We start from the raw sequence: 21520 nt of genomic DNA, 5'->3' as shown, positions 1-21520 counted from the left end.
CATGCAATTTCAGGGCCATTTCAAGAGTGTGTTGCCTTGGATTAGACTCAACAAACGTCTTCAGAGCGTCAATATCAATTCCAACATGTCGGCCCCTGCCACCACAGTCTTTTAGGCTAAAATCATGTGAACGAAATTTGCTGAACCATCGTTGATACTTACGAACGTTTAGAACATTTCCATAAACTTCTTTGATATTCTTTGTGGCTACAGAGGCGTTGTTTCCTTTCTTGTATTCAAAGAGCATTACATGCCGAACGTGTGTCTCGTCCTGTGCCATCACTATAAGGGATTAGAGTATACTAAACTTTACACATTATATAGGCTACACTAACGTGATGTTTAGGGGGTTCGTTTAACTATCATACGTGATGTACGTTTTTTGGGGGATGGTTAATGATAGTTTTCCAAAACGCGACATTAATTTCTTGACGACCTAATATATGTATATTTACTGAAAACAGAAGACAAAGTGAACGTGTAACATAATGTATACATATATTAACAGATATAAGTTTTAATATTTCACAAGCTGATTTATAAGAGAAAAAAAACGGCGCGTCTGTGAACAGTGTATTATAAGTGATGCATGAGTTGATCGATTATTCAAGTTTTCAATAATTTTGTTCTGAATGAAAGATCTGTAAAGAACAGATCACAAGTTGAGTAACCATGTGTGTGGTATTTTCAGGATAAACCGATTTTTCCAAAGAGTAGTAGATAGTTACACTTTATAACGGAAGTATTGGCAGGATAAATTACGAAGTATTATAAATTGACTGAGTTCAAATATAGAAATAAATAGACTGGGCACGATGAAAATAATTTGTATCTAAATTAAGGACAAAAACACAGTGTGCATACTTGCTTTCTGGACACTGGACATTTGCCTTCAACTGGATTTGTAAGTTTATCAACCTGCTTTCTTACTTTCTCATAAATAAACTCAGTAGAGATTCTGTATGGTACCGTTCAGATCTAACATTTTTTACTTAAAATTAATGGGAAAGGTCAGATTTACCCATAACGTCTAGTGCAACTCATGTGATGTTGTTCAACACATGGGTAGCAATAACCTCTAGATATCATCTGCCCTATCAGTGATGTATACTGCTGTCATCTGCTGTCTCGCACTAAATGTAGCATTGCAGCAATATCCCCAAAGGATGAAGCAGGTGTTACTTCTAGAGAATGACAAAGGAACAGTGGTACCTAGAACAAAAGCAATTTAACAATTTCATGGACCACGTGTTGTGCAAAAAATGCATAGACTGAGAATAAAAAAATTGAAAACTTCTGCTTGAAAATAAGAACATTAAAATGTATGCATGGTATGTCTACATACCACACTTTGTCTTCCCCCTCTCCTGTTTTGGGCCTGTCCTCTAGCCTACAACTAGGCTTAATTTTAAAACCAATTAACTTTACACTCACTAAATGATCAAGAAGTACACTAATTTTCCCTCATCCCTGTAAACATTTAAATACAACATGAAGGGCACAGTCCTTAAACACAGACCTACAACATACAACTCAAAAAGGACCTTTCCCAAAGGAAAATGCTTTATATAATGAAATGGTAAGAAAAAAATAGACAACCCTTTACAATGCAAAAATATATAATACATTAAAAATGTTTAGATAAAGAAAGTAATATATAATGAAAAATCATTTAATACAGAAATATATAATACAAAAACAAACATTTACAGATGAAAAATACACACTAAAATAAATCCTATATTAAAGTGAGTGTGGGCAGCCACATAAGTACTGTCATCTCTTTCTTCTTTACTGGGTGAGTTGGCATGACTTGATATGCCATCCTTTTCTTCCTCCAACTCATTAATCTCAACATGAGACTCTTGGTCAAGCTAGTGCATATGAGGATCATCTGTAACGTACAGACACAGCTTACAGATGTGATTCATATATTTCATGCACCTCACATTCACTGTAACTCCTACATTAATGAACCAACCCGCAGGAGTATGAGAAATATACCACTCTAGCTGGATCTAGGCTATTTTCATGCTGCTGGCATGACCTGCAAGCAGACCCAATCTCCTTACGGGTACACGCATTCTTTTACTATGTTGTAATAACACTTCTTTTGTCATTGAATGATCTTTCTAAGGCATTAATAATACAGACCTTAGTCACTCCACTTATTCCAGTGGGAGACTTCTGCTTATCAGGAAGGACCATAAATCACGTCAAAAAGAAGGTACCACTGCTCTGGCTGCTTCAGTGTCAACCAAAAACTCAGTCTCTTGCTCTTGTACCCTCACAGGTATGTACCAAGTTTCACTAAACTCTGAAAGAGATGGGCCGACCACCAAACCCTTTGTAGCAAGTTGTCTGGTGTGCTTCCCCAAGTTAGTTGCCAGGTCTGTAGTCTTGGGTTCATTTGCCCTAAACACCATCACAATGTATGTTAAGTGTTCATCCCAGTTGGATTGGCTGGGATTAACAAATTGTGCAAGCATATGCTTGTTAGTTTGTATTGTCCATTCTTGTTAACCATCTGACTAGGGATGGTAAGGTGAAATGTGTATTTTCACCACACCTCATACTTTACATAACTCAGAGAACAGTTGACTATTGAAATGAGCTCTCATATCAATGAGAATATCTTCTAGTGCTCCAAAATATGTTTTCACAGTTTAACGAACACATCAGTTATATAGTGTGACAACTTATTGATCAGTGAATAAGCCTTGGTCCACTTCATGAAGTAGTCAATAAAAATGAGTATGCATTGAGGACCTCTCTCAGTCTGTAGGAGTGGATCAGCAATATCTAGGGCTATCATCTATAGATAAGACCTAAAATGTTCTGTTATAGTTTACTGTGTCTTAACTGGTTCCTGGTTCTTTCTCTGGTTGTAGCCAGAAAAACAATGTCGAATGTTAGTATAAGTGTGGCTGAAATGGATCTATCTTCTACACAGTGTCCAGGATCAGAACATTCATTGAATGGACAGTGCCTATTATCACTGTTGTCTTAGCAGGGTTCTGTGGAGATTCCACCACTATCTACAATATGACGAAGAAACTCCAAACTCTATGCACGTGAATGGACATTTTCCTGGTTTCAATTTCAAGTCTCCTTTATGTTTCTACTGGAATACCATTCTTACATTCTCAGCTACAGACTTGAGCTTGCAAATAAGCACCAAATTATTGGTGTAGTGCATCAGACATCTTTCCCATTGCAGCCTCTTGAGAGTAAACTCCATTTGCCTCTTGAAAAATATCAGGCTAAATAGAATTATGTTAAACTCATACAATTATTTAAAAGCACTCTTTGATCTGTTATTGTAATTCAGCTATACTTGCCTGGGTCACAATGCTAGATCTAAAGTGCTGAACACGAGGTAACCTTCTAACATGTTCAATACGTCAATCTGTTATCTTACTAAAGGAAAAACATTAATGCAAGTTAACGTGTTTACCCATGTAAAGTCAATATCTTATCTTCTTTCTTTCTGATAGTTACTACTACAGAAAGCATAGCACTTAAAAGATTGTATGGCTCTGCCCTTCAACAGCCAATGTATTTCAGTACTGCCTATGTCCATAGTAGTCTAGGAAAGATGGTGCAACAGTTGATTTATTAGATGTGCATTGCCTCTATCTATTTTGGGGCATGTTACTGTTGTCAGACTAATAATAAGGTATCTGGTCCAACAAATCATTGGCATATTTAACCAACAAGTCATTGCATTGATTTCAATGCATTTAGTCTAATTTTCTGCACAGTCCTCACCCAACAATTTTGGCTGTGAAATGAGGGATGTCATCTAAGCACTACCATTATTTTTAGTTACATACACTTTGTTAACTGTACTTATAATCATTCCATTATAAAGTATGTTAGCAGATTGCCATTAATTACAAAATTACACAAGGTCTTCATTTCTCCGCAGACAGATAACTGTTCGAGCTAATGCTGCATGCTTTCTTGTTGGCGTAGCTTCAATAACTACATTAATTGGTACTGATACATTATACCATCTATAATAAACTATGGTAAACCACTTGTGTGTAAAAAGGTACTGTTATTCCCTACACTGTAAATACTCATGCAGTTCACTGTTCATGGATTAAATGGGGCCAATATCAAATAACTTCCCTACAGAACATCAGTTTTTCAGTTATACAATAACAAATTATGGACAATTTCCATTGTACGTTCATCTCGAGGATTCCAGTACAGGATCCAAGGCCGGAAATGACAGTTTCATTCTGAAAGTGACTTTTCGAAGACACAACCAGAGATATACCTCTCCACTTACAACCGGACTATCGGCATATACAAGAATGAAGTTGTTATCTACTGGACAGAGTTGTGATCTCACTTGAAAAGCTTAATATATAACAATATCTCTCATGGTTCTGGTTGCTCCTGTATCAAACAGGAGCTGAATCTCTTGTCCTTACACCTTCACAAGTATGTAACACATTCCATTCAGCCCTAAGAGAGTTAAGGTGACTACCAAACCCTTTGGAGCAGGCTGACTGTTGTGTTTCGACAAGTTGGTTGTTAGGCTCCACTAGGGCTCTGTTAATTTACTCCATCCATACTAGCAGCATTTACAACTTGCTGTTGCTTTTCCTGGACCTGTTGGGTCATTGGTTGAAACCGATAGCTACTCTGAAAATTATAGGTAGTAATTACATTCACTACTTCCATTTCAGACAGCATCCAGATGGAGGAATCAGTGGCATAGGCTGTGGCATGTAAGCCATGGAAGGAATGGAATAATCTTCCCCATTTACTGGACACCCATGTGGTTGCATCACAGAGCTGGGATGTGTTGGTGGATGATTAATTTTTGGAATGGCTCAAGCTCAACATGGTGGAGGTACCTGAATAGAATGGTAAATCAGAGGAGTAGTCACAACAGCTGTTCTCCTCAAGTGACTGACTCAAAGTTATCACTTAGCACATGTTGTGTTAGAAACAACCTATATTAGGGTGGAAATATCTCTCACACCCAAGTGGTGTCTCATAATCTTGCCTGTAAGTTCATCAATGAACTTATATATCTACCAATGTGTTATTGCGATCTCCTCAAGCCATCTCAGGATAAACAGGTGATGTAGGTTATCTACATAAGTCGCCAGACTCCTGGTGATGCTTCTCTACTGAGTCTTGACCTTAGCCATGACTGTGTCCAAGTCTTCATGTTGTGTCTCATCCAAATTCTTGATGGAAACAAAGTTTGGACAACATGATCCCGAGTCCAGCATTTCGAAGCAGTTATTTGCCTGAAACATTTAAAAAATGATCCAGATCTTATTACACCACACAGTACAAACATTGGGGTGAAAGCTTGTTGACTTCAATCACATGGATCTGTGGTGTTGGCAAAGGCCTCTTCATTGCAGATTCTCAGTCAATGTCTTTCTGAAATGCTACTGATGTCATGAATATGTGAAAGTAGACGTACTCAGGAACTTTGACAATTAAAGTAGTTGGTCCTTAATGAGTCGCTCTTGTAAGTTCATCTGTGTGATCCATGGTTGACTTGGTAGAATAAGTTTTAATTCAATGTCTTTTCCTGTTGATGTCTGCTGTTTCAACAGTCAGAGAAACAGCATTGATTAGCAAAGTTCCTTCTTTAGGGGCCTAGCCTTTCTTTCAGGGGTGGTCTTCCAGAGTTGGGATTGTGTTACTCTGATTGGTGATGGCATGCAGAAACCACTCCAAATGCTCACAGTTTTGCTAGGCACCATCCTTCCTTTACAATCGTTAGTCATCAATATCTTTATTGTGTTGAGAATGATTTGCAGGGCAATGTCCAATTTGCCATTCAGAGTACATCGTACATTGGCTGATCATCCTAGTCTGTTGTTGTAGACACGTCAATACCCGAGGCTTTCACAAAATACAAAATCGGCAAATTTCCTATGTTTAGGAGAGGACTTCTCCTACACGTATTAGCTCTTTCATACAATATATTCTTTCCAGCAGTAAACTATTCCTCCCCTCTCTGATGTGAGTACTTCGATCATCTACAGAAAATGTCATTCTTTCACTATGAGTCATTCTTTTAAACTCGTTTAACTCGAGAATTCATGTAAGGGTAATGCATACATACACTAGCAGAAATAGCAAACTTTGCAATAAGACTTTAGTCAGAGCACCAGAAGTTCTCCTTTCTACCTATTATGCACTATTCTCAGGTTAAACTGATTTCTATAAAGAGCATTGAATAGGTACATCTCATAACAGCATGGTTGGCTGAATAAATTACGGAGATTAATGAATTTAATTAAATGACTGAATTTAAGCAAATACGCAAACAGTCTGGACATGATGTATAATAAAAATTAAAACAGTCATTATTTATATCATGGACGAAAATGCAGTTTGTATATTTGATTTATGGACACGGGGCAGCTCTCTTCTACTGGACTCGTGAACTGATGAATTTGCTTTTTTTCCTCAAGATGTTTTACCATCAACCAATTTACTTAGGATCTTACGAAATGCTGTTTAAATGTTACATTTATCACTTAACTGGAAAGATTGTATTTACCCATAGTGACTAATACTACCAACATAACTGGTCATTCTTATACAACACAGGGGAGGTCATAACCTCTAGATATTTTATCTGGTCTATCAGTAAATAATATTACTATAATCTACACTCTTGCACAATGTGAATTTTTACAGCAATATCTCCCATGGGCAGAGCAAGTATTATCTTTAGAGAGCAACAGACAAACAAATGCAGTTACAAAAAATCAACTTATTTGGTTTCTGAATCAGATGTTGTGCAAAAATATATAGGCACAATATAAATGAATTTTTTTAAAAGTTTCTGCGTTAAAATATAAAGTAGAAAACATATGGCATGTCTGAATACCATAATTTCAATACAAGATAAAAAAAACGATTATTAAGTATTTCTTTTAATTTCAAGGTCTTTATTAAGCACAATTTCTGTATGCATCTTTGTTAGATACTTAACACATTTTTCGAAGCATGGTCTATTTGCTTCAAGATTTGTGGTCTGGGATGGCCTGGTGGCTATGACACTCAACTCGCAATATGTGGGTTGAGGAATAAAACCTATCTTTGAAGATGTTAATCTTTTCAGCTATGGGAAGGTTATAATGTAATGGTAATTTCCTCTATTTTTTGGTCAAAAGTTGGCTGTGGATGGTGTTGACTACCTATTATTTTCTAATAACGTGCAGCCTACTAAGGCGTTTAAAAGAAAATTGCCTCCAGACTCCAGAAGTCTCAATGACTGGCTCAAATGCCTCTAAAGTGAATTGCCATGTATTTATTTCTACACACAAGCCTGCCAATTGTAATCAGACATGTTGCAATAAAGGTGATTCCATGTAGTGTTCAATGGTCTAATATCCCAGCACAACCTTTGACCTATATTATATTATAACATCCAGTTCAGATTCCATCTGTATAGAACACATTTGGAACCATCTGTAGAAGTTACTTAAAAATTAGACTACAACCTTCAGATTTCATCAGTTCTTTGGGCTTTTGAAAAAAAAAGATAAAAATTAGAAGAGAGACATAATTGAGAGCATGCCTTAATATATTTTCTTTGGAAACAGATGCAGATCACACATTTCTTAAATAAGTTTTAGATAGGGGTCATTTTTCTGCTGGAACAAAATATTGGCCTAATGACACAAAAGCAAAAGAACTTATTCGTTCTCTGGAATGTGTTCCTTTATGATATTTTGATATGCATAGGTATTTTGCTGACAAGTCTCACAAACAATGCACATAATGCAGTCAATGTCTCAGTCTTTAACAGTTCACAGAACACAATGATGGTCAAACTGCTTATCAGCCTGCTTCCATTCTATGCATACATTACAAAACTTTCAGAACTGAACAATGGACTAATTTCGATTCTGGCATACGAATTAACACAGTAGCATAGACCAAAACAAACTAAAATTGTGATATGTTAACAACTCTGTACATTGTTTTGCTCCCTTTACAGTTTATACAGTGGTTACCACTTTTAAGCAACAACCTTTCGGAATTTTACAATATGCATGATCTCCACACTGGTGTAGTTCCTGCTTTCATTTCCATATTGGGCTTTAAGCTCCAAAAGAGGATGAAGCAGCTTTCACGACTTCATCAAGATTCTGGTGCTGATGGAATACACACCAACGAATAATGATGCCAAATATTCTCGCTTATGTAGGAAAATATGCACTACAATTTATACTTCCAGGTCGAGCTAGTTTTTAAATCAATTACTTACAAATTGTTTAAAGACAATTTTAAGCTAGAAATAGAGTCCCACAAATGTTTACTGTATACTAAGTGTTGAGGTGAGCTGGAGAGAGGTTAAAAGACACCTCCCTTTTATCTCGACTAAGTTGCTCCAGAGGGACTTTATATAAATCGCCAACCATGGGAGATGACAAAAATATGGTACCCTCAAATATACATTGGAAAACTAGGGTGAGAAATTTTGATATTGGACCTCACGGGTCCTGGATCTAGTTGAACCTCTAAGGGACAACCTGCTGGGATGCACCATTTGGCGTTTTAGGTCTATAGGTATTAAAATTTTGGTATTGTGGGTCTTAATGTTTGTTGCACCTCTCGAGGTAAACTTACACAGATGCACCACGTAGTCATAAAAGACAATATTATCAGGGTTACCTGTTATGTAAGTATTCCTTCTTCCTTGCTAATGAGATGGAATGGAAAAAACTATAAAGAGAAAATTCACTGTGTTGCTTTTGGTTCATGTCCAAATAAATGCACAGAAATCGAGTTCATAATCGTGCATAACACTAAAAGAACACTGCATCAGACTTGAGGTCTCCAGTAGTGGGGCTGGCCTGCCACAGTCCTTCTCTCCTGTCAGATCACTTGGAGTACAGTTGAGCTTCTGTGGTGGCGTGGACTCATAGGTAGTAGTTGCACTGTTGTTAAACCTTGAGATCAGGGCCGTCTCCGATGACCTGAAAGATACAGGAGCTCTCTGGGATCCACTCTTTGGAGAATTCCTCTTTACTGAGTCTAAGGCAATTCTGATGTTTGTGATTATGTTAGTGACATCTTCGCATGCTCACTGAAATATACCCCTGCATCTGTTTACCCAGATCTGCCCTTTTAACTCTCCTGGTAAGTACAGAAATGAAAAAACATGAGAACAGGGTAACAGAAAAGTATTGTACCATACATGATGTACTTGATCTGAATATGAAGACGAATTTTCTCCCATAGAGCTGCAGAAGTAGCATAATCATACATAGCATGATGCACAATGCCGAATGGGCAGATGTTTACTCTTTTTATTTTACATGTTTATTTTTATGTTTACATTTGATTTAAATTCCTTTTCTTGTTTCTTAATACTGGGATGAGTTTCTTAAGGTAAAATTTAAAGTATGTTGATGTTGTGTTGGCAGGTCTGACTGTGTCGTTAAATATTCTATTATGATGTCCTAGCTGGTATGTTATAAAACGTGTTTCTGTGTGTTCTGGTTATAACATTGTGCAGGTGAATTTAGTCCATATTGCTGTAAAGTATTTGTCTATTTCTGTCATGTCTAATCCCCCTGTTTCTAGGGCGAGGATAACTAATTCTCTTTTAACTAATTCTGGTTTATTTGACCACACGTATTTGTAAAATGTATTTATTTATTTATTTTATTCTAGCTGCTGGTGGAGGGTATGTTTGTCCTACATATGTTAATTTAGTTAAAGCTTTATGTTTAATGGCCTGAGTTTCGCGTGTGAATTTCGCCTCAAGCTACACGAGGGCTATCTGAGTTAGCCATCCCTAATTTAGTAGTAAAAGACTAGAGGGAAGGCAGCTAGTCATCATCACCCACCGCCAACGCTTGGGCTACTCTTTTACGAACGAATAGTGGAATTGACCATCACATTACAACGCCCCCAAGGCTGAAAGGGCGAGCATGTTTGGTGGGACAGGGATTCGAACCAGCGACCTACAGATAGCTATGCCAGGCCTCTGCGTGAACGATGATCTTTTGCTCAAGTACTGAGTTTCCTTAATGAACTACCATTGATTTATAGAAGAAAATATAGTATTAATTACCAGGACAAAAAGGACAGGGGACAGAGGACACCCCTGTCTTACTCCAGAGCTGACAGGAATTACCCTGGATAAATAACCATTGATATTCAATGTGGCATTGATATCTGTGTATTCTGTTGTAACCCAGTTTACTCTTTTTTGCTGGGAAATTGTATTTTCTTAAGAAAAGATTCCATAGACATCCTTGAGGTTATGATTGGTCCATGGAGTGCAGGGCCGGCACTTCTGGATAGGCCGAGGGGCGGCAAAAAATTAAATATGTCTCTGTTGAATACAGTAAAGCTATCATGAATTTCTAGAAGATTTTCATAAATTTAACAGCTGAACGTTCGTGAGGGTTTGACAGCCGAAAGTTTAAATTGCCGTGAATGATCCTAAACGTTCATGTACTAACGTTTCACGTTTTCAGAACCTATTATCTCTCATTTTTCAAATTCCGAAACTTTGCACACACTTTGGCACTACTAATATAGCCTTCTAGCGTGTTTCTGTATTTATTTTCATCGAATTTCCTGTATGTTAAATGCTGCAGGGGATTTCGAAGACTTGTGGTAGGGCAGGAGAGTGTATCTAACTGTGTGTGTTAATGGGTGCTCTAAAACACGTGTGTGTGCTTTATAAATCTTTATAATACGTTTCACAGTGGTTTTTCTGAACATTAGCTTCTATTTACATTTTGAGATAAGACAACATTTGGAAAGCCTGCGGCGTTAAAGGAAGGGTGTTCATGCAATCAGTAGCTAAACCTTTTTTAGGTATTATATCTGCCTGATATCGTTTGACTCATCGTTTTTATACAGTTTATTATTCTGAGTACTGCGAATGAACTAATGTGAAATGATGGGAGGAACAGCCGATGTTTTGTGAACTTTACTTGCATTCTGTTTATGTTGTTTTCTGTAAATATTTATAGTTGTTAATGGGGTTAGTACAGTTTAATCTATTTTCATTAATTGTTTTATAATAGCATTACGTTTGATAAGAGTCTTCCGCAAGTAGGCTAAACAGTATTACCTTTAATGACGATTCTTTTTTTTTTGTCTCTGACAGTTTGTAGTCTCGTTGTCCACAAACGATGTCATGAGTTTGTCACCTTTAAGTGTCCGGGCGCAGACAAAGGCGTGGACTCTGACGTAAGTACAAGCAGATTGGTTATATATTTTTTTTAGTTTACCGATATACTACATTCAAATATTACATGGCAGGAACAAGGACACTGACGTGAGTGTGATCTGTTATTGTTGTCTATTTTCTATATACGTTTCTTTACAGTGATAGATGCATCTGATTGAAGCCCGATAAATTGAAATAAATAAGGGGTAAAAAAAAAGCTCTGTCCAAAGATAAACTAATCACACGTATCAAATTAATTTAGTTGTGAATTTTAAAGAACCGTTGTCAGAGCAACAGCAAATATTAGCTAATCAACTGTATGAAGTAGAACTTATATATTGTTCAATTGAATTATAAAATAGTTTTTTCGAATTTTAGATATAATTATGGTTTGAGTTTCGTTTTTATTCCAAATAATGTGTACTTGCTGTAAACATAATTGCAATTTCTAGCTAGTCATTGTTTTACGTATGGCGTTTTGAGGACGATAAAAAAGGAGTCATATAACAAATGATAACTCCAAAAATTTTAATTACTGAGAAATAATTTTTGTAGTAACAAAGTTAACAAATAAACGTAATTTACAGTACAACTCGTGGTAACAGCTTTATCCAGTCAACGTCTAAACAAAAATCGATTGACTATTCCATCAACTACGACTAGTGTTTTTATGAAATGCCTAGTCATCAACTATTAGTCTAGATAACAATACTTCTTACAGGATGTGAATGAAAGTCGGAGGTGGTGGGAGGTACCTTTTAGAATGTCTTCAGAGAAACGAAATGCCTCTTTCATGTACCTACGGATTATTCGCGTAGCATTGCAAGTAGTTTCAGCAAATTTCTGTCGAAAACTGTCCCCTGGATCGAGTTTGGGCTTCCCGAGGTGTTGGAGGTAGTCGGAGGTAACTTTTAAAATGTTTTCAGAGAAACGAATTAACTTTTTGTGTATCTACGGACTCTCTGCGTAGCGGCTCAAGTATTTTCAGCAAATTTAGGTCGAAAACTGTCCCCTGGGTCGAGTTTGGGCTCCGCAAGATAGGTAGTCGGAGGTAGATTTTAGACAAAAAAAAAATCCTTTATCGTGTACTTACGGACTCTCCGCATAGTGGCGCAAGTATTTTCTTCCAACTTTTCGTGGGGATGGAACTCCACCCAGGGGACAGTTTTCGACCTAAACTGCCAGAAAATACTTGCGTCACTACACCTAGAGCTCGTAGGTACACGAAAAAGGTAATTCGTTTATCTGAAGACATTTTAAAAACTACCTCCGACTTTTACCTATTGCTCTTCTTACATTTTGTTTTTACTACTAATTTTAGACCATAGCTTGATTTAAATAATTTATTGTGTTAACTTTGTGCATCACGGAACAGTTGTGGGAAGATCAAAAATGTGTAGTTAGACTTATTTGTTTCATGTTATTTATTTCAGCGCTTTATATAAGATAATTTGAAAAGTAGAATATAACCACTATTAACTTGATGAATTACATAATTTAACTCTGTCGTACATTCATTCCATTGGATATTCAAACTGTTGTATTGACTAGTTGAGAAACAAAACATAGGAGATTCAGTCACCATTATTTGTTACAGATACAACCTCACTGTTACAGATCTGTAGTAAAAATGTCTTACAGAAAAATAACTCTTGATTTTTTAGTATGTTGAACTTCGTATAATATGAGCAGCTTTTGAACTATAGTGAACTGGACTTTCCTCAGATGAATGAAATAAATACATATGCTAGGTATTATCTTACTCGAGGAGCACATTATTTTTTGGTCCTTAAGTTTTGTGGAGGTGTATATATATAAAGTGCTGAAAATACTGATGGAAAACGTCAGCAAAAAAATAAATAAATAAAATAAACGGAAAATACTTCGGGAATGCTACCCTTTATAATATGAAAATTAAATACCCTATTCACGTGCTGATAGCTTATATACTACTACTGGTCGCCATCCAACCAATTGGAAAGTGCCATAATAGTATAAAGACTACAACAGTAGAGACAGTCATACTATGCCCAGTAGTAGTAGTGTGTCGCAGTCATAGCTTAAACCACTTAAATACCACATGAAAAGTGTAAAAATTAAAATTCATGTAGTAGTCAAGAAAACTCTATGTGAAAAATATTGCGTTTCCAACTATCTCAAGGCAGTGGCCAGGTGGTTAGGGAGCTCGACTCGCAATCTGCGGGTCGCGGGTTCGAATCCCCGTTCCACCAAACATGTTCGCCCTTTCAGCCGTGTGGGTGTTATAAATGACGGTCAATCCCACTATTAATTGGTAAAAGAGTAGCCCAAGAGTTGGCAGAGGGTGGTGATGACTAGCTGCCTTCCCTCTATGCTTTCACTGTTAAATTAGGGATGGCCAGCGAAGATAGCCCACGTGTAGCTTTGCGCGAAGTTCAAAACAAACAAACAGTGTCAAGGTAGAAATTTTATGAGATAGAAGAAGGTTGAGCTTAGGTCTTGCCAATGAACTTGCTGTAAGTACAGGTGAAATTGTTATATAGAGACAAATACTGGCTTAAAGCGGTCTCAATGGACTGGAAAACCGCAGCTCAGAAGAAATAACAGAACCAAAAGGCTGAAATCCACATTAAGCCACAAACAATAGTAGAAATTAGTAGAGCTGAGATGTATGTTTTTTATAGGTGCATCCAATTTTTGATTGTTCAACAGCCTGTTCAATGGCAGAGAAGTGAAAGTTGTCACTGTCAACAACTACAGTGAAGCGTGGTGAGGGAACAGTACATGTAGATCTTGGTCCAGGATGCCATTCCCTCAGGAATAAGTACCATTAAGTGAATTTATCGTCTAACTGAACAATAATACCAAACATAAAACATATGTGTCTGTTTTTGGAATTTCGCTACTGAAGGGCTATCTGCACCAGTCGTCGCTAGTTTAGACGTAATAGACTAAAGATAAGGAAGCTAGCCAATACCACTCACGCCAGCTCTTACGCTACTTTTGTCAGACAGAATATTGAGATATGGTCGTCAGTTTTATAACTCACTTTCAGTCCGAAAGTGCGTAGCTCAAGTATATTATTTTTTCTTTTTTTTCGCGGAAAATATTTGTTTCTTTGTTGTTAAGCACAAAGCTACACAAAGGGCCATCTGTGCTTTGCCCACCATGGGTATGAAACCCTGTTTCTAGTGTTGCACGTTCAAAGACTGTGCCACTGGGAGGCACCCGGAAAAGGGACTCACACTTATGAACCTCGGAGATCCGTTGGTCCAATGATCTACGGTAAAGAGGCCTATAGAACACTCACGCTAACCAGTGATGTACGGTAAAGATGCCTATAGAACATTCACGCTAATCAATTATCTACGGGTACAGGGGCCTATAGAACACTCGCAACTAAGGCTTGGTCTTCAGAGTCTCAGTATGAATGTTTTTGGAACTGTTTAGGCTTGATTAAAAACTAGGATTAAAAGGCAAACAACCAAATTACTTGGCTGAGTTAACTGTGAGGTCTAATTATTTACATTTGAATAAAATGTATAGCACCATGAAAACAAGCTGTAATGTTCTGTTGAAAGCAAAGAGCTCACATAAAAATACTAAAACATCGTAGAACTTATTCTGTTTTAATGTTTAGCATCATTAAAAAATTCATAATTTAATTACCAGTACCCATTGTTTGTGACTTCTCTATTTGTTTTGCTTGTGTGTGTTTCGTTACTTCCATTACTGTATACGTTATACGTATCTGCTATATAATTCATTACTTGTTTACCTTAAGTATTAGGTATACAATGAAATTAATAATATGAGAATTTAAAATAAAATAGCATTTACATGTTTATAATATAATAATAATGCAATAATGTTTCAAAGCCAAAATTACTAATGTTATATCTTCATCAAATTGCATGATGAAATCAGACATAGAAAATGATAATGTGGGTCAAGATGGATTAGAATTATAATAAAGTTATGTAAAATGGAAGAAAAAGCTAAACATTATGCTCACCAGAAATATTGAGTGGCGAAGTAAATTGATGAGGCTGCAAAATAATTGTAATTCTACCAATTAATTCATCTGTCATACTCACTGTAGGTTTATACTATCGCTTCTCTTCACTCATTTTCTGCATATTAGATATAAACATACGAGGTTTGAAAACATGCGCATGTGACGGTCAATCCCACTATTCATTTGTGAAAGAGTAGCTAAAGAGTTTATGGCGGGTGGTGTTGACTAACTGTCTTTCTTCTAGTCTATCACTGCTAAATTAGGGACGACTACACAGATGCACTCGAAATTCAAAACAATCAAACTAAATTCAGTGAATTTGTCTTTTGTTTAACAAAGTATTTTCTTTTATCGTGAAACTTTCTTTTCCTGTCTCTTTCCTTACTTGAACTCAGTCAAAGTTACAATTCAGAGGTCAAACTGTGGGATCAATTTCCTGCTGAACCTTTGGTTACAGATGTCAGTTGCTACACCTAAATGTAGGAAAGCCGTGTAATTGAGAACACCTCAGAGTATGGTAATAAAATTGAAATTTTGGTGCCATGATAAAATAATCTATTTTTATCTAGTCTCTGAAGTTCTTTTGTTTTGTTTGTTGTTAAGCACAAGTCTACACAATGGATTATGTGTTCTGTGCCCAACGCGATTATCGAAACCTCATTTTTAGCATTATAAGCCCTCAGACTTAACCACTGAGCCACCAGGTGTTCTCTGAGCCTTGAAATTTGTGCTTATCCTTTTTTACTCTTGTTAGGCCTAGGTGTGAACTTTGAAGATCTTGGACATTACATTTTCCAGACAATAGACTTATAGTTTAAAGGTGAAGGTGGTTGCTGAAGGGCGGGTGTGATATAAAAATTTAGTAGTATATAGCAAAAGTCCACTCATGCAAAATACCCTGTCAACAGTTCTGCTGTAACAGTAGTTTCATGGAGGAAGACTATATCTCAGGATATTTCCTGCAGCCTTCCTATTGAATTTGAACTTCAGCAGACTGGACACGTGGATGAAGGTGATTGTGATAACTTATGGTCTGTAAGGCCTGAAACCAAGTTGGAAGCTTGTAATAGTGGTTGCCTGGGATATTGAAGTGATGTAAAGTATGACTTTGTTGTATCTGTTATGGACACACACTGTTCTGTGGACCAAAACAGGTAAATTTGTAGGAATTTTGAAGCTTCTGAGCACTAACAGAAACTAGCACCTATGTTGCATAGAAGTCTCAGTTATGTGTTGTTCGAAATGCCATTTTAAGTTGTTTGTATTTACTATTACAAGACACTGAAGAGAAGTAAAGGAGGTAAAATCACTAACATGCAAAGGAATGGTTAAGGACTGAACCCAACCCATGATGAAACAAACGTTTTGCAGCTTCCAAGGCTTCACATCATATTATCAACGTTTTGTGCCCACTTCTCTAAAATATCTGCAATATTGTCTGCAGTACTGATTAAAGCTGAAATTCATTTTTGATGAATTGAAGACTGTAACTAAACTTTTAGGGGCTAAAGCAAGGTTTATTTAGGTTTGGGTTTACTTATTTGAAACAAGCTTGTCAATTCACGTTAGATATTGATGCCAGTATAGTGTAAATGAAGCAGTTTGTCCCAGGTGTAGGACAGAGTAAAAAATGTAACTGTGTAATTATCTGTATGGTAATGGCTCCTGAATGTAGATGATGAATGATGAAGAAGTTACTGCTAGATTTGTAATATATCTTGAACATCATCGCCGCTGTATGACCATGTTTCACTAAGATGCCTTGTAAACTTTAAAAATATGAAAGTTATTATTAGATATTCGTTCATAATGTTGAAAAATCATGATTTTGTTGTCCGTCATTCATCAAGGCAGCAACAGCACAGAGATGAAGATGAATTGTCTCCTCAAATCATGGACACTAGACAATTATGAAGACATTGGAGCAGAAGTGAATACTAATCATAAAGTGAGTGATCAACTCGTCAATAAATGAACTATATGAATCACATTTCATGGACTATGGGAAGAACAGATGACCTCACTTGGTTGATACATATCCTGTAATAACGAGCGGCACAACTATCAGAGATAGGGCACATAAGATTAGTTCAGATTGAAGTAAGGTGTGCTGTATTACTGCTTCAAACCACAGAACTGAGGTACCCAGAGCTGTTAGGCAGGAAATACTTTAGATTTACAACAGTGTACAAAAGCAGTTTGTTCGTATGTTCATCAAGACTTAAAACAAAAGCTCAAACAATGCTATGTGCAATGCCAAGAGGAAGATTCAGTATCAACAGGAAACACTTTGGCAGAGTTAGGAGTTCTATTTAACATAGAGTAATCATGGGGGATCTTCTTCCATAGACTGGACATGACAATTAGTATGTGCTAGTCGTTATTGATTACATCATAAAGTTTGTTAAAGTTTATCATTTGTTGATGCATTAGCACATGATTTGGACTACCTGGAGAAAGTCCACATGGAACAAGGAGCTAATTTCTATACCCAGTTGCTGAGAAAATTATGTACGTTTTTGATGGGATAAAGATGTCAACTTCACCATATCAATTACAGTACATTGCCTCAGCATATTAGATTATTCATATAATCAAGCTCAAGCTTGCAAAATTGATGAATCATCATTAAACTAAGATGCTACACATTTTGATGACATATCGAGTAACGGATATAAGTTCAACTTGTTATTTATAAAAGTTACTGATGTTTGGATAAGAAATAAGGTCTACATGGACTTGATGTATGTCCTGCATCACAGTGTAACTGTGCCACAATGTTTACAAAAATTTGTGGAGTGTATGAAGTCTACATTAGTTGATTCACACGAATTTGTGAGCTGTCTTTTGGATAACAACTATATATATATGGCAGAATAGATATCAGTACATGATGTTGGAGGAAAATGAGTTTGAACCTGAAGGCTAGATGTGGCTTTGATACGCAGCTATGTACGCAAGTAACTCAATTCTAATTGGACAGACTCTTATTTTCTTCTCAGACAGCTTAATCCATCAAACTGCAGGCTTCACGAAAGCACATTGACAAGCCAAAGCTGAACTTGACCAATGAACTTCTTATGCTTTGGTTGAATTAGAATTAAGTGGTTGAGAAAATTGGTGGGTCTTCCCTCTGTTGATAAGGAAATGCTAATGGAGTATTGTAACAGGTTGTTGTATATGGCCAGTCATTGGAGCTCGACCTTACAACTGGTCGCAATAGATATTTATTAAATCCAGGTATACAGTCGCGAGTGGAGTACACAAGTCACTAACTCGAGGAAGTTTACAGTTAGAATAAAGAATTAACTCCGAGACTGAGATTCAAAAACAAATAAAATTTATATAATATATGCAATACAAGATACAACTTTCACATCAAATATTCAGCTGTTTCATTAATCAATTTTCTACAATTTTCATCAAATTACTTATAATAATTAACAGATTCTCAACTAAAACGTTATTGGGATTATACTTAAATTTATGAATTCTCCTTCATATTATACTCTTTACATCAGTTCCCTAACTACGTTACTCGACAGAGAGAAATAGCAATGATTACTTAGATCAAGGTTGAAGCAGTGTTTAGAACCATTTGAACAATTTAAGTCTTCATCATCTTCGGTAATTTTTTAGGATTGCCTGCAGACTGAAAAAACGTCTTCACTGCTGGGAAGAACAGACTTTCAAAAACAGGGGTTCTTATACCGAATGTTTTCGTATCCTTACGATTTTCCAAATAGTGTTCACATTTGCCCACAAGTAGGTCTGACACTTAATTGGGCGATTTTTGCAAACTCATCATGATTCTTATAACTAGAAACAAAATACTTTGTTAATTGATTATAGTTGAAAACGGTGAATCGACAGCCTCTTTGGTTTTATCATTCCTCATGTTCTTAACATCAATCCTATATCAAAGTTCCTTCTAATCCCTTTTTTGGAAGTTGTGTCCAAGATAACGTAAATTTCTCCATAGCTTTCTTTCTGCTATGGTGGCGTCCGTCTATAGTTATGAATCTCGTGTCCATTCTTTAATTTACTTTACGTATGTTTTCTCATGGATGTGATAGCGTCGATCTATATTATAAACACATATTTCGTCAATACGAAATTGGAATGTATTTCTGATTTTGCTTGACCTACTTTTCCTCCCTTGGTCAACGATTGTTTAATAACCACTCTTATGCATTCACTAGGCGTGCACAACATTCCTTTTTATTGCATATATGTGCGCCACACATGGAACTTTTTGTGATATGCATATCTTCTTAATTCTTGAAGCATTTGAAATATGGTGAAATGCCCAAAACACCACAAATGCTTCATTATGAACTTCACTGTACTGATGATTAGCTGAGACACCAATATTGCTCTCACGGTTGTTATGGCTGCCTGAACAACAGTTAAGACAGTTAGTTGATCGTGATATCCATTTCATTTTGAGTTCAACACTATTGCAAGTATTTTGCTTTATACTTCTGGTATTCTAAATATAAGATATTTTACTTACGTTTGTTTAAAGGTTGTGAGAGTTTGGGCAATACAAGAATGTTACTGCAAAAATAGAAAGTGATATTCTTGAGGTAATGGTATGTCATGTAAAGTCTGTAAATTTCAAAAGTGTTTTATTTAAAGTTTGAAAATTAGTAAAGTACGTTCACATAAAGTATTGAGACTAAAAATCATTTGTACAAGTAAATGATATTATACACACAGTATTGAAACTGAAACTGTTTCATTTACAGTCTGTGTAGAACATCTTATCAGTCTGAAAGTGCTTTTATAAATAGTACCTTGTAAAAGAAAAATTATTTTACTAAACATTACTATCTAAAACTAAAAATGTTCTAACAAAAAGCTGATATAAAGTTATAATAAAGGTTATGTGAAGTTAAAAAGGTTTAAAGTCTGTTGTAAAACTATGTAGGTATTTATGAGTGTTTGTGTTTAGATTAGAATATAAAACGCAAGCTATTTTATAGTCCATTTTGTACTTATTTATATTCACCTCAATGTTAAATAGTTATATTTTTGATGCATTACGTTTTTCTATGTTTTTCTATGTTGCATGTCCCGTCTGTATTTTAACTATGAAGTCTGGTGTTAGGATACCATACTAAAAACACGTGGATGGTTTCATGCAGCTTTTATCCTTACTCCTTTTATTTTATTGTGTTTAAAGTTAAGATAAAAGACTGCGTAAATGTAATGGGAAGGAAATTGTGTATTTGGAAAAACATCATTGATTTATTTCTTTATTTTTTTGTTTAGAGCCTTTTCTTGTTCACGAAGTTTTCAAATATTTTCATACATATTATTCTTTTCATATAATGTGTATGCAGCCAGCTTTGAACTTCGTTCTCACATTGCTTTAGCATTTTAAAGTCTTCCCTTCATTGGTGTTGCTGAAAAATTACTTTATGTTTGACCTAATAGGTTTTTTTGGCACATCAATCAGTGAGGATGTAGAGGTATAGGAGAATATGTTTTCTCTATCTATCTCAATTTTTTTCACTGTAATAAGCATATACTGTCTTATTTCACTGGCATGTGTATATATATCCGGTCCATATAGAGCATTGCCCTGGGTGTGTATATATGGGACATACTATAAAACATTTGTTTTAACCTTAAAAAGTGTGATATTAAATAAATTATCTCAGGAATGGGTATCCAATAAACACCTGATTAAAAAATCACAAATTTCGGAAATAAATGCACAAATGATTATTTTACATTATACTTTTGAGAAAGTAGTTATTTAAATATTTCAGGCAGTTGTCTCTGAAAACTTTGATGTTGATATGACAAGTAATAAACAAGATGTCAGTAATCATATCACAACACACTTTTTTCTGTTGGTATCTGTAAATAAACCTGGCACTGGGAAAGTTATTTAACCATAAAAGTGGCAGTGAATGAGGTTAATGGTAGAGACCAGGTGATGTAGGTTAAAAAAAAACTTTGTGAGAATTGACTCAGTCTGAACTTGTATACCGTGACTACTTTTTTAAGTCCACAAGGGAATTTTCCCCAGCACTTGTACATCTGTAAACCTTCTAAGTTTGCCTGAATAAAGTATTTTGTTATATTGTAAAGCTTTGACGTTCAGTCTCTTTTCTTGTTTTAATTCAGAAGTCCTAATCTGTAGTACAGTTTCTGTCTATCCTCTTGTTATATTGCTGACTAATAGATAACCTCCAGGAATTTCGTGTATCTAAGAATACCACAGAACTAGTAACTGTTCATTGTGGAGTTCAGTCAGGACTCTATAAGCAGTTGGTCCTAACTTTCCGCAAGTATCACACAGTGAACGTTTT

The 21520-nt window shown here is 36.0% G+C and overlaps 1 protein-coding gene across 1 annotated transcript in view; it reads left to right on the top strand.

Annotated features, from left to right (window-relative positions):
• The window catches only part of LOC106459483 (protein kinase C, brain isozyme-like), a 148922-nt gene that overhangs the window by 47304 nt on the left and 80098 nt on the right, over positions 1-21520 (top strand). Inside the window, exon 3 of the mRNA XM_022385973.1 lies at positions 11135-11217. Within this exon, the coding sequence (XP_022241681.1) occupies positions 11135-11217 (83 nt within the window). The remainder of the gene's footprint in view (positions 1-11134; positions 11218-21520) is intronic.

This window comes from Limulus polyphemus, unplaced genomic scaffold (assembly GCF_000517525.1).
Source record: "Limulus polyphemus unplaced genomic scaffold, Limulus_polyphemus-2.1.2 Scaffold615, whole genome shotgun sequence".
Lineage (NCBI taxonomy): Eukaryota > Metazoa > Arthropoda > Merostomata > Xiphosura > Limulidae > Limulus > Limulus polyphemus.
The sequence above is the reverse complement of the archived record's forward strand: the minus strand, read 5'-3'. Positions and strand labels throughout refer to the sequence as shown.